General features: G+C 38.5%; 2 protein-coding genes and 1 long non-coding RNA gene across 4 annotated transcripts; 1 reads left to right on the top strand and 2 right to left on the bottom strand.

Moving 5' to 3' along the window:
- Window positions 1-691: 691 nt before the first annotated feature.
- Window positions 692-13,823, bottom strand: LOC6032328 (eukaryotic translation initiation factor 5A). Of its 2 annotated transcripts, none has more exons than XM_001842906.2 (4): window positions 13,729-13,823; window positions 6,781-7,178; window positions 1,635-1,833; window positions 692-1,558 (listed from the first exon to the last, which is right to left on the bottom strand). In XM_001842906.2, the coding sequence occupies exons 2-4, from the start codon at window positions 6,987-6,989 to the stop codon at window positions 1,484-1,486; spliced, it is 483 nt and encodes a 160-aa protein (XP_001842958.1). In that variant the 5' UTR covers window positions 6,990-7,178; window positions 13,729-13,823; the 3' UTR covers window positions 692-1,483. The 2 variants fall into 2 exon arrangements, with proteins under 2 accessions (XP_001842958.1, XP_038107664.1); XM_038251736.1 differs by lacking the exon at window positions 13,729-13,823 and adding an exon at window positions 13,666-13,690.
- Window positions 13,824-14,511: 688 nt separating this feature from the next.
- LOC119768069 lies at window positions 14,512-15,925 on the top strand. Its single transcript, XR_005277891.1, has 3 exons — window positions 14,512-14,838; window positions 14,947-15,470; window positions 15,532-15,925. It is a non-coding gene; the product is annotated as an uncharacterized LOC119768069 (long non-coding RNA).
- On the bottom strand, window positions 15,887-16,737 carry LOC119768068. Its single transcript, XM_038258422.1, has 2 exons — window positions 16,383-16,737; window positions 15,887-16,325 (listed from the first exon to the last, which is right to left on the bottom strand). The coding sequence occupies exons 1-2, from the start codon at window positions 16,469-16,471 to the stop codon at window positions 15,920-15,922; spliced, it is 495 nt and encodes a 164-aa protein (XP_038114350.1). The 5' UTR covers window positions 16,472-16,737; the 3' UTR covers window positions 15,887-15,919.
- Window positions 16,738-19,769: the final 3,032 nt, after the last annotated feature.

Genomic DNA, 19,769 nt, shown 5'->3' with positions numbered 1-19,769 from the left:
AAGTAACAAATTTCGGATTTTTCAACTAGGCAGAAAACAAAACAGAAGGAAGGAGTAAACACCGAGGTGACATCCCGCGACAGCCGTCCATTTGTCTGTGATTAAGGTTTTTTTCAGCACGCAGTTGAGGCAAAGCGAAGAAAACCCAAAATGTGGGGGAGGTGTGTGTGAAAGCTTCGTTTTCGAATTCTTAGAGAGTATGATTAGTTTAATGTTCGCTTGGCGCAGTCTGTTTTTGTGAGTGTGTGTTGGTGATTCAGTTCGTTTGTGGTTGAAAAATTGCAGCAATTTTCACCACCTTTTTTTTACTTGAGAAGAATTTCTTTAAAGTGTCAAGAAATAAGCCAATCCATGAAGTGGGGGTTTGGGGAAAACCTTCCATCGTATTTTTGTTAGAAAATTAAATATTTTATTCAACATTAGCTTGCGGATTGATTAAACTTGATTTTGTATGCATTTTTGCAATTAAGATGTTCCTTCATTTGTTTTGTGTCTCTCTCCTCCGGTTCTTTCTCTCCGCCACGTCCTTGTCTCCTCGTCTTCTCGCGCGTGTCTTTCTGTTGTCTGTGAGTTGTGTTTCAGTGAATTTCTTTGCTCATTGATTTTGCTGCTTGGTTTTTTTTTTTCATTAAATTATTATAATATTTTTATTATATTATATTGGTTTGTTGTTGTTTTCTTTTCCTCCTTCTTTTAAATTTATTATAATAATTAATGTGTGTTTTCGATTTTTTGTTTTCCTTGCCAGTTCTTGTCGCGGTTGCTTGACGATTTTGCATGACGAACGCACAACCACCAAAAAAAAAAAGAAGAAGAAGAATTGGGGGCAACAACTCTCTCTCTCTCTCTGCGCTCACAGAACCCAAACCCGCCGAAAGAGAGGATTGTTTCTCGTGGTGCTGTTTTCAGTTTGTGTGCCTTCGGGTTTGGCTGTGAGTGTGTGTGTGCTGTGTGCTACGTCCGTTCGTCGTCGATTTTGGATGCTTCCGGGGGCATGGTTGTTTGTGTGTGTGTTTTTGTCTAAAGCGCGCGCTCGCTCTCTCACTTTCGGTTCGCTCACACTGTCTCTGTCTCGGTCTGTCTCGCTTTCTCCCCTCTTTCTCTCACTTGCCCTCTCTCTCTGATCTCCACCTCAGTTTGATTACTTTTACCAGAAAGTATTATCTTTTATTATGTTTTGTTTTGCTTCCTTTAATTTGTAATAATAGCTGTATACTAAGAGATGCAACTGTGTGTGTGTGTTGTTGTGTGCAGTACAGAAAAGGGAGGTTTGCCCTATTTGCCTGCCTGCCTGCTGCGTGTGTGTACGGTTTTGTTTTTTGTTGTGGAGTTGTGATTTTTTTTACTTGCAATAGCTCAATTGGTTTTGTTGGTTTGTTGGGGTTGCTGAACTTTTTTTTTATTATTAATTTCTTGTTCTTTTTTCTTTCTGCTGTGTGTGGGTGTGATTCGCGGGATGTTTCAATAAGCAACGGGCGAGGTATTAGTTTTTATCAGCAGCAGTGTTGTTCTTGATGGCAATCACAGTTTCTTCGCCGCATGATTTAAGAACGGTACACTGGAAAAAAAGAGACAAGACAACATTAGCTCAAACCGCTCAATTTCAACCAGCTTCAGCGCAAGCGAATACTCACAACTAATTCCTTGCCGGCGTCGTATTCCGCGCGCAGCTGGGTTCCCAGGTCACCGTCGGGAATCTTAAGATCTTCACGCAAATCGCCGTTGTCATTCAGCAGAACCAGAAAGCCATCATCGATGTCGGTGAGCTGGTAGTCTTCGCGCTTAACGTGGGGTACGTCCATGTTATGAGTGGATGGGCAAATATCTTCGTATCTGGTGGGAGGGAAGAACAAGGAATATTTTAGCATTTTTCAAACATCTCTAAACACATCAAATACAAATAAACAGTAAAAGTAACTGTAGAAGTTAAGTACAAACATGTGCCCATGGTGATTCTTTAGGCGCACACATTTCCAAAATTACTTCTGACGTTTGCTCTGCGCACGGTTCGTGGCTAGTTGGTGCATTGAAATCACCAACCTGCTTGAAGGAACGTGCGCGCTTTGGTTACAGGCATGACCAGCATGACAAAGAACATTGGGGCAATTTTCCTCGAGCAATTCTCCACTCGGTCTTTCTTTATTAATTTTTGTATTTTTTAATCCGACTGATTTTTTTTTGTGCCTTCGGTATGCCCAAAGAAGCCATTTTGCATCATTAGTTTGTCCATATAATTTTCCATACAAATTTGGCAGCTGTCCATACAATAATGATGTATGAAAATTCAAAAATCTGTATCTTTTGAAGGAATTTTTTGATCGGTTTGGTGTCTTCGGCAAAGTTGTAGGTATGGATAAGGACTACACTGAAAAAAAAATGATACACGGTAAATTGTTTTTGGTGATTTTTAGTTTCACTTTACTGGCCATGTTCGCATAAATGTCCCATATGCAAAAACAGCAAGCTGAGAAAAACGCATTTGAAGTTTGTCCCATACATAAGGCTACGTGTTAAGCTTTCGTAAAAAAACTGGATTTCCTCCTGATTTCTAGAACAAAGTACTGGATGTTGTAGGCTTTTCTAAAAGAGGACACGATTTTAAACCAAACTGCATTATCAACTCAAAAACGATGAAAATGCATATGGGACATTTATGCGATCATGGGCAGTTTAAGTCACTAAAACTTGATGCAAAAAAAACACTATTTTTAATTCTTTTATTTCTGATATGTTTTAGGGGACATGAAATGCCAACTTTTCAGAAATTTCCAGAAGGGGCAAAAAATCTTTGACCGAGTTATGAATTTTTGAATTGATACTGTTTTTTTCTTCAAAAAATCAAAATAAAAAAAAAATCATGTTATTCGCTCTGAAGCATTGCCTTGGCGTTCTCGATTGCGAGATTCCTACTCGAAACTAGGTGTTCGAAGAATTGATTGTTGAGGCAATTGCAAATCTCTTTTTACACCTTAGCTTCCATCCACCCCGGGAATCGAACTGACGACCTTTGGATTGTTAGTCCAACTGCCTACCAGCGACTCCACCGAGACAGGACCCAGGGAGACGACTCCTGCACCTGGACTGAGCTATCGACGTAACCCTCTAGGTTAGATCGGAGCAAACATTTACTTCCCCATCCGACAGAAGTCGTGGTCAGACAAATGTCGTCTCGAAAAATGCCACCGGGACCGTCTGCACCACGGTCCCGAATTAAAATATTGGTCGCAAAAATTTTTCAACTAAATTTGAATTTGCAATCAAAAAGTACTTCAATGAAATTTTAATAAAGTTCACCGTTTTCAAGTTATAGCCATGTTGAGGTAACTTTTTTTAAAATAGTCGCAGTTTTTCATTTTTTTAAATTAGTGCCCATGTTTGCCCACATTTGAAAAAAAAATTGAAGGGCTGAGAACATTCTCTATATTTTGCTTTTTTGAACTTTGTTGCTACGACCCATAGTTGCTGAGATATTGCCATGCAAAGATTTAAAATCAGGAAAATTAATGTTTTCTAAGTCTGACCCAAACAACCCACAATTTTCTAGTGTCGATATCTCAGCTACTAATGGTCCGACATTCAATGTTAAAATATGAATCATTCGTGGAATTAATCAAGGCTAACATTCCAAAAGGGCCAAACATTCAATATTACAACCTTTTGAAATGTTAGTTTTGATTAAACAAAAATTATCAGTGAGAAGTGATTTAGAATTTTTAAATCCAAAATCGGTGATGGAATATTGGAAAAAAGCATTTCGTAATTAAAGAGGCTCAACTATTTAAATTTGACTTAAAATGAGGACGCAGAACTCGAATTTGATTTTAAAAGTAAGAAAATAAAAAATACGAAACAAGGAAAAACACGAATCGTAAAATTCGTAAAATGTCGCGACGATTATTTCGCGTGAATTTGCCGTCGTCTTTGTGGTATGTTGGCATATTGTGAATCTGCGTCGCGTATGGAAAACGTCGTGACTGGACCTGGCCATCATCATCATATGAGGAAAACTAGAGGCAGCTGCTTCGCAAATTTGGTGAGATCAGTCCATATTGGACGTTTTGAAACCTGACATATTTTTGCTAGCAATTTACTAAATACGCGCCGATCCTTGTTTTGCCTGATGGGATTGGAAGTTTAAAGATAGATCGAGGACCCGTCTGGTTGTTGCTTTATCTTTAGGCGGGGCCAGACAATGCCCAGTGACCTCGGAATTGGACCGCAAGGAGCTCTGTCATTCTGAAATGGGTCACTGGAAGCAGCGCGAGGGCTAACACCACCTAATACCCGGACCTGAGATAAGCTGTATCAGCTCAACCCAAGTCTGATACAAACTATACTTTCCCATAATTTCGCTGCCGGCCAGCGGGTATTGGATTGGACCACACACACACACACAAGAAAGAAAAAATACGAAAAAAAATACGAAACAAATAATTTTTCACGTTTTGATTATCCAAAGTTGAGGCTTCAGATAATCAAGATTGATTTTGAAATTTAAAAATATAATTTTAATATTTTGATTTTATTTTAAAAAAATTAAGATGCGTCAAATTAAAAAAAACTTTGTTTTATTTTTTTAAATAATTTTTTTATAGAAATTTTAAAGTTTTTAATAAAATATAGATTATATGAAAATATAAAATGTATATATTTATTTAAAAAAAAATTATTCATAAAATTTAAATCAGCATTTTTATAACATTTCACAACAAGCATCGTTAGTGTTAATTCGTCGATGCTTTCAGAAGAGGATATTCAAGTCTAGACTAAATTTTATTTTTTTTAAATTTTGATTTATTTTTAAAATTTCGATTTGATGTATAAAATAGAAAAACTTTGTTTTGTTTTTTTAATTAAAAAAATTGAAGTTTTAACTTAAAAATAGATTGTTCAATTAAAAAAAGTTAAAATATCAAATTTTATTATTTTTTTTTAATTTTATTATTTAAATAAAGAAAATATAAAAATTTAAATGACAAGCCATTCTCTTCACATTAAAATGAAAAAAGTGTTTTCAGTTCACTAGTTCAGTTGTTTTGCAATCATTAGTTTTCAAAAAATCTAAGATCTGACAAAAACAAAAATTGTATCGAAAAAAAAAAGATTTTGCATCGAAAATTTTCAAAAAATCTTAAGATTTTTTAATAAACCCAAACATGCTAAAAATGATTTTAAACGCAGGAGAATGTATTTTAATTTGATTTCAGCTGGTTGCACTTGAATTTTCATTAAATTTTTTAAGTTTATTGTAAAAATATTTTTTTGCCCCCTGATTTTCGAGCCAATTTTGAAGGGGGTGATAAAAACTTTTAAAAATATTTGTACTAGCCTAAATTTAAAAAAAAATTAAAAGCTTTAATTTTTTTCATTTGTAAAGTTTTTAAAACATTTAAATTTTTTGTATTAGAACATCAAAAATTTATAAAAAAAATAATTTTAAAATGTATTTTTAAAATATTTCAAAACAATCATGGAGTTGCTTGATCGTTAGTCGTCGATGCTGCCGTTTAACGTTTAACACCAACGCTCAAAACTTCAATTCTGTAAATTTATTAATAATTGACGAATCATTTCGCACTCTTGAGCAAATTTGTTGTTTGGAACACAAACCATGAGCTTATGAGGTTTTTGAAAATTGTTGAGGCTTAAAACTGGTTAAACCAAAAGGCACCATTAATGGTTTAAAAAATGTGAGATAAAAGATTACGTTAGTATTACAAATTTTTTAATTTGAAAGCAGCCAAAATCCATGAAGTGGGGGGAAAACGTGGTCTTCTGGCCTATATGGTTCTAAGCCATGCCACAAATCCGTGGATAGTGCGTCAGATTTCAAACACTTCAGATCTGCCTTAAAAAAAGGAATGGTACAATATTTGAACCATTCTATTCCAAATTTATTCAGCAATTTCAATTTAACTTTAAAAGAAAAGGATTTACTGTCGAACTAATTGATTGGTTAAACATGATTTCAAAATGCAGAAAACTTCCAAGCAAAATGAGCGCTTCCCTAACACCGACGAGAAAGTCATGTACCTAGAAAGAATAAAATAGGCCACAGAAAAAGCGATTCCCTAGCAGGGATGTGAACTATAAATATCTACAAGTCTGGATTTTTTTTTAAAACCTTTAAATAAACCTTTTACTTTTTGGGTGTTTTTTTTAATACCCCTGACTCAAAACGGTTTTATAAACACCCAAAAAGCAAAAACTGAAATTTTGGTTTATTGGACCTTTTTTTTTTTTAAAAAAAACTTCACAGGTGCAAACTCTTTGAAAAGGAAATTTAGCGTTTACCAAATCCATCATTGAATTTCTAGTACAACTCGATGCACTAAACTAACATGACCTACGTTTTTCAACGCCATTCCGGTTATGTCTACGATATCACTACTTCGGTTTTGACGAAGGACTTCGTATTAGGGCTCTCTATACGGAGTAGCAATCCAAAATTTCTCGAAGCGAAATGAATCGCATAAAGATGAAACACCCTTCCTCATGTTGGGACGTGCTATTCAAGTAACTTAAGTTCTTCGTCATGATGGGTTATCCTTGTAGCTTTTAACACTGTGCCTTTTTTTGTTGTTCAATTTGTGCAAGCTTTGTACAAACATGTGCCCATGCGGGACTTGTTCCCGCGGACACACATTTCCAAAAAAGCTTCCTGCAGTTTGCTCTGCGCACAAAGTTCGAATCCGCAAGCCGGGTGAACAATCACGTCCGGCCTGCTTTCATCGAACGTGCACACACCACCCTTGAATAATTGATCGAAAATGTACTCACTTTTTGCCGGAGAAGATGTCGATGCCGACCATGTGGACCTTGGCGTGGCCGTGCTTGCCGGTCTTGGAGGTGGACATTTCGACGATCTTGCACGGACGTCCCTTCAGCATGACGTGACCATTTTTGCGCAGCGCCGAGCACTGCATCGGGAAGGTGGCGGACGCACCGGAGTCTCCGGCCTCGAAGTGGGTATCCTCCATTTCGGCCATGGCTGTTGGTGTTGGTGGTGGCGGCGGCTTTTTCTTGGATCAACCAAACGAAAAACTCAACTGTCAGCTCTCAGCTCTGGTGTGTGCGGTCGCGCGCTGCGTCGATTTATACAGGGACTGGGCGGTACCTGCTGTATAAATGCGGATCTTTATCGGCGGATGGTGACGATCTTAAAGATCTTTCCTACGCTGTAACGGGGAAACGGGTTGGTGAGATTAGTTGTTGGTATTTTTAGGAAGCTCGAATGGGACAATTGGTAACACAGTGTGGTGTGGTTCTGACGGGGTTCCGACGCACTTTGACGACAGTTGGAGGATTCTGGAACGCAAGAGGACGCTGTCATGATGTGGCCACACGACTGCCAGCAGAGGACTAGATCTGGAACATCTATTCGCAACGCGGTTTTGTACAACCCTGAGTAGGAAATCAATCGAAGCTATTGCAAAAATCGACACAATTCATCTCAAGGCTGTTATTACGCTCTCGAAAAACAAGATAGATAAGAACGCCCAACTATCTCGCCAGAAACCAGTCATTCAGAAAGGGGCCAAACTGCCGCGGTGCTCAATGAAGCAGCACCGAAAAATGGCATCTTGGAGTTGGTTGCACCTCCCCGGCGTCATCGTCGTGAGAATTTGTCATTTCATTATTATTTATAGCGCGCACGTATACCTCCCGTTCTCGTTTGTGACTCTAGGTTAGATCTGAGGCGCGGTGACAACGTGACGACGACGCGGATATTTGACGCTTGAAGAGGTGTTCCCCGGCCTTGGCCTTTTTTGAACTAGAACGATGCGAGTTGATGAGTCGATTTGAAAACGAGACAGAAATTCAGCAAGCAGCTTCCCAAACACGGACGTGAATGTCAAGTACCTAGTAGAGATAAATCTGGTTTTACGTATTCCTCTTTACTCCGATAATGTCTACTAAATATTAACTTTGACTTTTTTCAGAAATACTTGGTTAAATTGGTAGCATCAGATCCAGATGAGTTGGTAACTTTAAGATTTTGACTGCATTTCAGAGGAAACTTGTTCAATTGGTAGCATCAGATCCAGATGAGTTGGTAACTTTCAGATTTTGACTGAATTTCAGAGGAAACTTGTTCAATTGGTAGCATCAGATCCAGATGAGTTGGTAACCTTCAGATTTTGACTGAATTTCAGAGGAAACTTGTTCAATTGGTAGCATCAGATCCAGATTAGTTGGTAACTTTCAGATTTTGACTGATTTGCAGAGGAAACTTGTTCAATTGGCAGCATTAGATCCAGGTGAGTTGGTAACTTCCAGATTTTGACTGAGTTGCAGAGGAAACTTGTTCAATTGGCAGCATCAGATCCTGGTGAGTTGGTAACCTTCAGAGTTTAGCTGAGTTGCAGATTAAACTTGTTCAATTGGTAGCTTGAGATGGTGACCTCAAAATGGTTTATAGAGGAGACTCAACCAGAACGAAATTCGAACACCTAACCGAAAACTCATCAACCAAAATAAAGGCAAACCAACTGCTCCAACTAAAAGTGAACACGTTTACAGAAAAAAAAACGTGTGACACCAAGTTCAATCCGACACATCGCACAAACCGCGTTGGAGCTCGTTCAAGACCACGCGGAGCGCGTTATCAGCCAGTAAAGAAGAAGAAACCGTCTTCGCTATCGGTTGTTGCACAACGCGAAATACAAAAGAACACCTTTTTTTGAACCCCTCAAAAAGAAGAAATTTTACTTGCTCCCTGCAAATTATCGATTGAAGTTGGAAGCTATTCAAATTGTTTAAATCGTTCTTCCACGATGAAAAGACTTTCACATCAGAAGACGACATTCTAGCGAGACTAAAAATAACCGTCGAGAACCGCATTCTGCCCGACGATTAAGGCGACATGGAGCTATCACCGCCAATGCAGTGTTGTTACATTCTCCAACAATCTTAAAAAAAATCTGTGCTTGAATCGAGTTCGTCCTATTTTGAGATTCTTTCCAACTTTCAAGAAGGTTTTCTTACCCAGCGGTCAAAAGGAAAGAGAAATGGGCGAAAAAAGGGAAAATCAACCAGACGCCGCGAGAATCAGCTGGAAGACGATGACGGCGACGAAAAACGAGGTGAGATTTTTCTCCGTCATCCTAATCGATTTACATTCCGGTACTAATTGTGATTCGCAGTAGCAGCAGCAGCAGCTGGAGTTGTGGCGCCGCTCGCCGAAAAAAAAATAAGGACAATAACCCGAATAAATTTGGTGTAAACATGCCCTTTTGTAAATATTGTTGAGTATTCTGCAAAATGTGTTTTAAGTTTATAGTAAGCTTCACACCGCTTTCAAATAAGCTTCAATTTAAAAATTCGCCAAATTAAAAAAAAATCTTGAAAAAGCATTGGACAGAAGACCATAAAAAATTAAAGTTTACGGGGTCAATATAGGTTGTTTTTACTAACATTACCTATGCTTTCAGTAAAAATTAGTATGCAGTAAATGCGAAAAATTAACAAAAAATAGAAAAAAGCGACTTTAAAAATATGAAAAATCACTTCAAATGCAAAAAATAAGCCGATTGCTATCAGAAACAAACATAAACCTCCATCAGGGGTGACATTGGGTCAGGGGGCTGAGATTGAGTCATACAAAAATGCTGAAATTTTTTGACCCAATAAAAAATGATAAGTGAGCAATTCTCCTAGAATTCAAAAAATAATTATTTGTGTTTTTCATTTGCTTCAAACTTTGTGGCGGCTTTTCCTTTGATCAGTGGTACAAAAATATGTTTAAAAAAATTTCTTTAGAATGAATTTTTTGATCGATTTAGTTTCTTTTGTGATGAGGAACATTTAAAAAAAAATAATTAATTTCAAAAAATAAAAATTCTTTGACTTTTGTTTTTTTTTTCAATCCACAATTCATAAATTTTTGATTTTTTTTGGAATTCAATAATAATTGAAATTTTGAAATTCAACAATATAAATAATTCCAAATAAAAATTAGAAAATATGGAAAAACTAACTTTTTAGAAATTTCAAATAACAGAATAATTTAATAAATAATAAAAAGAAACTTCAACAATTTTTAATATCTGAAATTTGGAAATTAAAAATAAGAAAAACTAAATAATAATTATTATTAAAGTATTTATGAATTCTATAACTCAAGAATTTTAAAATTAAAAAACCTGAAAAATTCCACAAATAACACGTCTGGAGTTTTTTTTGAAAAGGTCCAATAAACCAAATTTCCAGTTTTTGCTATTTGGGTGTTTTTTAATACCTCTGACTCAAGGTGGTTTCAAAAACACCAAAAAAATCAAAAACTGGAAATTTGGTTTATTGGACCTTTAAAAAAAATCCAAAAGTCGAAATTTCAAAAGTTTTAAAAATCTGAAATATAAAAATTCGAAATACAAATTTACGAAAACCTCAAAATTCTAACATTCAAAAACTCTATTTTTTCCAAATTAAAAAAAAAAGAAATTCTAGATAAAAAAATAGGAATTAAAAAAAATGAATTTAGGAATTTAAGAATTCAAGAATTTAAAAATTAAATTTAAATTTGAAAAAATTAAAAATAGCATAATTTTCTAATTTCATGTTATCATAATTTCATAATTTTATAATTTCATTACATTTTAATTTGATACCTCCATAATTTCATAATTCTATAATTTCGTATGTTAATAATTTTAAAAAATTTAGTATTTTTAGCTTTGAAATTTAAGAATTTCATTTTTGTTATTTAAGAAATTTTAAATTATCGATTTCTTAATTTTGTTGATGATTAATAAATTTCAAAAAATGAAAATTCATAAATTTTTGATTTTTTTTTTAATCCACAATTCATTAATTTTTGATATTTTTTTTGAATTCAATAATAATCTGAAGTATTAAAATTAAACAATACAAATAATTCAAAAATAAAAATTCGAAAATATGGAAAAACTAACATTTCAGAAATTTCAAATAACAAAATAATTTAAAAAATAATAAAAGGACATTTCAACCATTTTTAATACCTGAAATTTGGAAATTCAAAATGAGAATTGAATAACAATTTTGAAATTAAAGTATTTATGAATTCGATAGCTCAAATTTCAGAAATAAAAAGTCGAATTTTCGAAAGTTTTAAAAATCTGAAATATAAAAATTCGAAAATACAAATTTACGAAAATCTCAAAATTCTAATATTCAAAAACTCTATTTTTCAAAAATTCAAAAAAATTAAAATTCTAGAATGAAAAATAAAGAATTAATTCTCTAATTTCATAACTTCATAAATTCATTATTTCTAAATTTCATAATTTTACAATTTCATTACTTTTTAATTTCATAATTTGAAGGCTCCATAATTCCATAATGTCATATTTTCACAATTCGATTCAAAAATTTGATGAGAAATTTTTTATCAAACTTTAAATTGCAACCCAACTGCTAAAAATGCATTAAAATAGAACTTTCGAACAAACTTTGCGCTTCCCAAACACCCACGTGAACTTCCAGTACCTAGAATGCCCTAAAATTGGCCCCCGAAAAAACGCTTCCCTAACACGGATGTGAACTTCAAGTACCTAGAATGCATAACATTTTCCACTGAAATCGCACTTGCCCAACACAGATGTGAACTTCGAGCACCTACCCAATGTAAGTTTATCAAAGCCATCATTCAATTTCTAATATTTCCGATATGAACTAAACTGACATGAACTATGTTATTCAACGCCATACCGATTATGTCACGGTCTCACTACTTGGTAGAGATTTAGAGTCAATCACATCAGATGTTTTTTTTAGATTTAAAGAAGCGAAAATCCATATTCCTAACTTTCGCAATTCGCAATTAATTCAGTTAAGAGCGAGTTTTTTGCCAGTGTGAAACAGGTCGTATCGAGGTGCTCCGTTTTGGGTGAAACTTTCAGCGTTTGTTTGTCTATAAATGAGATAAACTCATGCTAAAAATGAACCCTACTTGACAAAGGGAAGTTGGGTAAAACGGGCTTTGAAGATTGTAATTTGAACAAATTTTAATCCATTTCAACGAATCATCTTAATATGATATGATCAAACATGAAATTCGTTCTACTTTAACTTTTGATTTTAGCTTCTAGCATTAGAGTCTTTCAATTTCCAGCAAAATCAATCAAGATTTCATGGTTCTGTACCAGCTACTTGCAACGAAACGCCCATACAGGGAAGCGATACTCCCCCGTTAGAGCAGTTCCGTGAATAGTTATGCTGATTAGTTTTACTGTAGCAAGATTAAATAGCATCGCTCTATAGGGATACTGAACGACACAGAGTGTACTTGCGTTGGCATCTGAAAACTGAGATCAAAAATTTCTAAGATCAACAAATCAACTCCATTCCGATTATGTCTGTAACCTTACGTGGACAACCTTTCTCACCCAAGCTGGCGCTTATCACCAAGTGGCTCAACACCCAGTTTACGAGCAACCGATCGAATCGGTTTAACTTTTCCCCAAGTCTCGACTAAATCAAATGCCACCTCCCAGCACCACCTGTTGCCAAGGGGAGGGGGTGAGTGGAGAAACTGGCAAGCAACGGGAAAGCAGCGTGGACGAGGTCAAGCCCCCGCGAATCGCTCTTGCTTCACGGGAGGACGAACATCATCATCCACCACGTGTAACACATACGACGATCGATGTGTGGAGTACACGTTTCCTTTGCGTCTTTTACACTTTGGAGGTGAGGTGAATCGATTGATTGCTTTTTCTGCAACTTGCGAATTTTCAATCAAATTGAGCATTTTTAACGAGCGATTCACTGGAAGTAATTTTAAAATCACGCTAAAAATAGTTTCTCCAAACTTGCTCGAATCGATTTCGCTGGCCACACTGGCATCGCGCGGTGGGTCACTCCTCCAGACTTTACTTCGCGTAGGATTTTCTGCCAATATTTCTCATTTTCCGTTTTGTCATGTTCGTGTTTCTTTGCCTTCTTCACCTTCTCCTCCTGGATTTTTACCTGCCCAACCTTCTTGGGGTTCTTTCGGGGTCAGGTCGAGTTTCAAAATCTGGCTTTGACTTCGATTTGTAGTCACTTCCTGGACTACAATATCCGTTCTGTATAGCGAACCATGTTCCACCGTGCCGGGGGGTGCGTCCCCTCCGGCAAACCCTCCTCCTCACCAAGTTTCGCTTCTAGCCACGTCGACGTTCAAGGCACAGCCTGTCATCGCAAGCGAGAAATTCCTTTCCGATGACATCGCAAAATCCGAAATTCCGGAACATCCACGACGAGCGCACTAACCAGTTCCGGAGGAATTCCTCCACGACTTGGCAACGTCGTCCCAAGTTCGCAAAACGATGTAAATACTCACGTCACTTCGCCCAAGGGAAGCAATCGAAGCAAGCTGGGGTAAACAATGCACAGTTGCTGTCAGAAAAAATAACGCTGACCACTTCCGGACGTCACCGGTCGCACCTGGACTGTCCAGAATTTTTCCCCCACAAACCAAGTAGGCCGACGACGACGATGGCACTTTTTCCTGCACCACTCTTCCTCCCTTGCGCCGGGTCCTCCTACCTTCTCACTCCTCTGGCAACACACAGAAATCACACTCCTCGTCCAGCAGAAAATTTTCCACCCGGAGTTTGACCACCGCCGGACCGCAATCCGGCGGAACCTTCACCACGGACGCCCTGGGCGGAACCTGCCGCGTCAAACCACACCACCGGTTACCGTCTGCGGGCCTTCCGTCACGGCCGTTTTCCAACCCGGGAGCACCACAAAGCACCAACTCACATGTGGAGATCAAAATGGTCACGGACAAAAGAAGATCGCAACTGAACGTTGCGGAAATACATCGGCGGCGGCGAAAATAAGACGAGGGAAAAGAAAAGAGGGGGTTGGTCATAAACTACGTCATCGTAAAATCTGTATTTTCTACCCTCCTCAGCAAACGTTGTTTTTTCTCCATACAAAGTTTTTGATTTTTGTATGGAACACACCCCTCCCTCTCCCCCACCCAAAAGTGACCACGTAGTTTATGGACGACCCCAAGCCGGCTGTCAAATTGTGCGTTTCTCGCCTGTCACACGAATTTCCGGCTGTTGATTTCAAGGCAGCTGTAGCATAGGTAAGCGCTATCTTGGTTTGCATTAGTGTGAGTGCAGTGCGATTTAAATCGAATTCCATTTTACGAAAAACTTCTCTTGTTTTATCTATCTTCACCCCGGGATTCGAACTGACGACTTTTGGATTGTTATTGCGCGTATTCCCGAAAAAGACACGCGGCATACCCGTCTCGAAACGACGCGCCGCACTTTCGGCAAATGCGCGCTGTCAAATCCCATACTGTGCGTTTTGTTTTTGTTGATCTTCTTCTTCGAATTGCATGGCATTGTTGCCGGGAATGTTTTTTATTGCACCAAAAGTGCAGAAAATCGCTGGCAACAATGTCTGCGGCACATTCTGAAATGCCGCGCGGCGTGTACCTTCGAAAGAAACGGACAATAGTTGAACTGCCTACCAGAGACTCTATAGCGAGGGGCGGGACAATAGTAAAAAATTAAATAATTTAATTAATTAACTGCCGAAATTAATAAATTAACGATTGTTTTCGATCAAAACATCGCCACCTCTTTTTGCACCACATTGATTTGACAGTTTGACGGTTTGACATTGCGCACGATTGTTGTTGTGTTTGGTGCAATTTGATTGTCGCCGAAAAGTCGGTCTAATGGGAGAATGCATTCTCCCGGTGGTGGCGGTCCATCGTAAGATCACTCCGGTGGACATTCCGGCGGCGAAGAAGGCTGGTTCTACAACCACAACCAAGGTGGATGCCACAAAAATCGCAACGGAGTTGGCGGTGGTGGACACCCGGATCAGCAGCAGGAGATGTTTCTCCAGGTAAGCGTTTGATTGCGGCAGGAGATTGTGACTTCGGTGAATCGTGGCGCAATCCGGCAGGTTTTCCTCCATTTTTGTGTGTATATAAATTATACTTTCTCGTTTCAGGATCAATTGCCACCCAAAGAGTTTCCGAGAAGGAGGTCAGCCATCCTGTCGGCAAACCTGGTTCGATGATCACTTTAACGATGATGTTCCGCAGCAGCAGCACCACCACCACTACCAGTAAAGGAGGGGTAACTGGAACAATGGTCCTCGGGTGGTCCTAGAATTTTCGTGATAACCGTCAGCCGACGAACGACCCTAACGGTCAACGGGGTCGGATGTGGAAGAGGTCAATCTGCTCCGAAAACGCGTCAACGAGCCGAACGACCTTCTGCTGGACGAGTGCTGCATCCTCCCGAACCGGGTGCGCATCCCCCAGTTGCAGTCAGACATCGGGAACGAAACGTTCAAGTTAAGTCTGGAGATTCTGAATATCGAGAATAATGTTTTAACAATTGAGCAGAAAGCCGCTAGTGTTGCCGGTGCGGACCGTGCCCGATCGGCGATACAAGAAACGTCCGCCGAGCCCGATTCATTCGAGAGTAGGATTTGGCCAGGTCATCTCAGAATTTGAGTTCACCAAGAAGGTATTATAAAAGTTGTTTTAGTTGAACTCCAATTATTTAATTAACTGCTGCATTCTTTTAGGCCACCTTCATCCACTCGCAATAAAGAGACAAATGGTCCAAATCAGGCCGCTTTAATGGTGAGCGACACATCTAGCTCAAATCCCAGCAGCGTGACTGCGTTTCTGCATCTTTGCCGTCCCGGGAACCGTCAGCGGGAATCAACAACGAATTCATCTGTAAATAGTGACAACCTCCTTCCAGTCCGCCGGAACGTTGAACTCCGTCGGATCGTCGCTTGAAGAAGCGGATATGTGGTGGCGAGATTCGACAAGTTATTTTTTAAATTTCAAATAAAGGTCAGATTGACCAGGAGCTGAAAGCGAACCCCGTGAAAGGCCGTCCAGAACGTCTAAACCCGATTGGTCAGAATATGGTGAATGAAATTGCTTTGAAATATAAACTAGGGTTTAAAATAACTTGTATTTATTTATAACAATGGGACAATCGCGTACGCTTCGTACTCCCCGGATCGGTTCAGCCTGCCACGATGGTGTTGCATTTTTTTTCTGGTTCTGCCGGTAATTTTGCAGTTTTAGGGCTGCTGCTGACAGGGATTCTGACCACGATTCTGACCCTGCTGCTGCTGTTGATGATAACGGTGCTGATTCAACATCGGATGATTTTGCTGAACCTCCTGAACCAGCCGCTAGTTGAAGTGCAACGGCGGCAACCATGTTAAACGCCGGAGGAAAGTTTACTGGAATCGTAAACGTCGGCTGGTTCGTTATGCCGGGAAATCGTCCGCCAAATAGATACGCATCTAAGCGGGTTTCGACAACGGAAAGTTTGGCCGAAGACCGATGAAGAAACCACCTACAATAAACATAAAATTAATCAACAATCTCCCATCATTCAAAATCCCCTCCTTACTTTTCTCCCCGCTGCTGTGAACTCTCCAAATGATGCTGCTGCATTGCCGGATGTGACGTCGGATGCTGCGTTTCTAGCATGTTCGGCATAAACAACACGTTCAGATCCAGCTGCAACCTCGCTTCCCTCTGTTTCAACCGGACCAAATCTTCGTGCACTCTTCCCAGTCGTTCAGCTCGTCGAACTCCAAATCGTCCAGCATACTGCCGATGCCTTCGCCTCCGCAATCCTCCACTAGATGCGTGTCGAAGAATGGTGGCACCGACCTCGAATCGCAAGTTTTCATAAAAATTCCTAATTAAACTCGCGACATATTTTCTTTCTAAAACTAAATCAAAACAAACTTGACAGTTCTGCCAGCCAAAGTGACACGAGGCAAATCAATGTTTTCAAAGCAGGTGTGGTGCTGTCAAATATTAAATGACGCGAGAAATTTAATTCCTTAATTAATTAAACGCGAAAATTAATACATTAAGGCCAATGTCACGCCCCTCGCTCTATAGAGCTTTATGACGTTTCGCGTACACACACTAGCGCACCATTTGATTTTGCTGGCCGGACAAAATTTAACCTCACTTTTTTTCGTGTATGTATACGCAATACATGCGCACGTAAATAACTCTATTGAGACAGGACCCAGGGGACGGCTTGTACACCTGGACTGAGCTAATCCGCTAAATCGAATGCTCGCTAATTTGAACATATTCGAAATAAAAAGCACTCAGCCGTCAAAATCAGTTGTCAAACTGATGTTGACGTTTCAACACCATTGTTCGACAATTTCCTAACACGTGGTTTCAAGCTTTTGACAGCTGTCAGTCGTTCTAATTAGCGAATTTGGATTCACTCATTCGAATGCAAATTCATTCCAATTAGCGAATTCGCTCTGTATTTAATAAATTGAATAATAAAAAATAGGATTTAAAGAATTAAAAATAATCCAAAAATAAAAATTCTAAGATTCCTCAAATACCTAATATATTCTCAAAAGATAACATTTTCAAATACTGGAGTTCAATTAAGAAATCTTCTAACTCTCATATTCTTGAATTCTTAAATTTCCAAATTCAAAAATCCTTGAATTCCTAATTTCCTAAGCCCTTTTTTTTATTCGCTAATTTATTTTTATTAGGTTCTCTTCGGTACCGAGACCTGGTTAGGACCGGGGATCAAATGCATAAAAATAAATAAATACACTACGGCAGGAGTTAATCCGCACCGAACTTGCGGGACATGGTGCCGACCACCCTTTCCTGGTCCGAGCGGATCTTGCAACTCCTCAGCCGCGCGGTGAACTCGTAGAACATCTTCCACAGCTCCCCGAGGAACATCTTCCACAGCTCCTCCGTGCTGTACTTCGTCTCCTTTCGCCTTGGGTTGGCCACCGGCGCCAGGGCCAGTGTTTCCTTGACTGCTCCTGCATCAGCTGCGGATTGTGGTTCTGTCTTCTTAAGCTTATCCGGGATCGGGACCGGAACCGGCAGCGGAGGGAAATCCGCCGCGGAGAACGACGGTACCACCGGACTCTGTTTGTCTTTCTTCCAAGCTGGCGGCTTCGGCTCGGACGCCTGCTGGATGAACTGCGCACGTTTGGGGCAACTACGGTCCAGACCCTCGTGCGATCCAGAGCAGTTAGCACACTTTTTGGGTTGAGTTACTTCGACTTTACAGTGTTCCGCCCACAGTTGTTGCATCTGCTTTTGAGATAACAGTTCCTGGCTCCATGTCCCAGGCGGAGGCAATTCCTGCACTGGGTCACGTTGGATTGCTTGTTGTTGTTGTTTTTGTCACCCGCTAGCGCGCTGAATTTGTTGCTGTTGAGCAGGGTCTTCTCAACTTTTTCTCCTTCGATGACGATTCCAGTGCCCTCGCTTCCGCTTCCGATTCCCGCGGACGGGACTAAAATCTTCCTCCTCGGAAATCCTCCACCTCCATTCGTGAAAAACTTCCAAGCACGCGAAATGACAACACGAGCAAAACACGTCTTAACTTGTCGCTAGCTGGCGACTTAGTCCTTTCTTAAACCTTAATTGCTCCAATTCTTAAAATTAATATATTCTCAAATTTGTACATTTTGGAGTCATATTTTAGAAATAAAAATGTCTTTATTGGATTTTAAATATTGACGAGGACTCACCGAGGACTTCGAACATGCAGAAAAATAAGGCATATATATAACGTTTTGTTGATTTAAAAATCAAGATTTTTGTTGAATTTACGCTAAACGTCAAAGCAACATTTTCAAAACAATAAAATATTTTTGTGGAATTGAGAAAATCAAGGTTTGTTTCAACGCAAAATCGGCGTTGATTATATTCAACCAAAATTTTGTTGAATCCAACCTCGTACAGGTTGATTCTACAAAATATTTTTCTGCGCGTATGTACGAACTGTTTTCAATTTTATAAAATTCCTGCCGAAATCAGAACAACGTAAGCAGAAATAAATGCCAAGTCTCGGCAAATTGTGAGTTAGTTAATTTTCCGAGGTTCAGCATTTTTCTGCCGAAAAAAAAATTGTTCTGTTTTCAGCAGAATTCTGCCGAACTCGGAAATAAAAAAATGAGCATGTAAAAATTAGATTTATTTTGTTTTTAAATTTTTTGATGCATTAATTTTCTAAATGGTGAACAAAACTAATTTTTTTTTTCTATATATTGATTGTAGCATTAATAAGTGATTTAATTGTTGAAGTTCTGAAAAAACAAAAACTTCAAATAAAATTTGTAACAGCCTAATCTTTGAAATTAATTTTTTTTATTGCTAAACCTTTCAACTTTTGATTTTGAATTTAGAATTTTTCCAATTAATTTTTTTAAATGTGTGTTTTTTTAAATTTACTTATCTTTTTTTTGTTAAATTGACATTTGAATATTTGTTATTTTTGAAACATTTATATTTTGGAGTTTCTCAATTCTGGAATTTATAAATTTCTGTGTTATTTTTTTTAGTTTTTGATTTATTTAATTGTTAATTGTTCGGTTCGTCCGACGGAACTTGGGCCCTTTACGTGCGAATAGAGCTTTATGACGTTTCGCGTACACACACTAGCGCACCATTTGATTTTGCTGGCCGGTCAAAATTTAACCTCAATCTTTTTCGTGTACGTACACGCAATACATGCGCACGTAGATAACTCTATATCTGGAGTTTTTTTTAAAAGGACCAATAAACCAAATTTTCAGTTTTTGCTCTTTGGGTGTTTTTCAATACCCCTGACTCAAGGCGGTTCTAAAAACACCCAAAAAGCAAAAACAGAAAATTTGGTTTATTGGACCTTTCAAAAAAAAAAACTCCAGATATGAAACACTTTGTCCGACGATTGTTGAGGTGAAAAGTCATCGATCATAATCGCAATTGCGATTGGACACTCAATAATATTTTAACT

The sequence above is a fragment of the Culex quinquefasciatus genome, chromosome 2 (genome assembly GCF_015732765.1).
Source record: "Culex quinquefasciatus strain JHB chromosome 2, VPISU_Cqui_1.0_pri_paternal, whole genome shotgun sequence".
Lineage (NCBI taxonomy): Eukaryota > Metazoa > Arthropoda > Insecta > Diptera > Culicidae > Culex > Culex quinquefasciatus.
Note: the sequence above shows the minus strand (reverse complement) of the source record. Positions and strands in the feature narration are given on the sequence as shown.

What these genes read in the sequence shown, in the direction of transcription:
- LOC6032328 (XM_001842906.2), bottom strand. Translation starts at nt 6,989, where the DNA reads ATGGCCGAAATGGAGGATACCCACTTCGAGGCCGGAGACTCCGGTGCG. An exon ending in GACATCTTCTCCGGCAAAAA is followed by an intron (nt 1,834 to 6,780) that starts GTGAGTACATTT and finishes CCCTCCCACCAG; the next exon opens with ATACGAAGATATTTGCCCAT. An exon ending in ACGCCGGCAAGGAATTAGTT is followed by an intron (nt 1,559 to 1,634) that starts GTGAGTATTCGC and finishes CTTTTTTTCCAG; the next exon opens with TGTACCGTTCTTAAATCATG.
- LOC119768068 (XM_038258422.1), bottom strand. Translation starts at nt 16,471, where the DNA reads ATGCCGAACATGCTAGAAACGCAGCATCCGACGTCACATCCGGCAATG. An exon ending in TCACAGCAGCGGGGAGAAAA is followed by an intron (nt 16,326 to 16,382) that starts GTAAGGAGGGGA and finishes TGTTTATTGTAG; the next exon opens with GTGGTTTCTTCATCGGTCTT.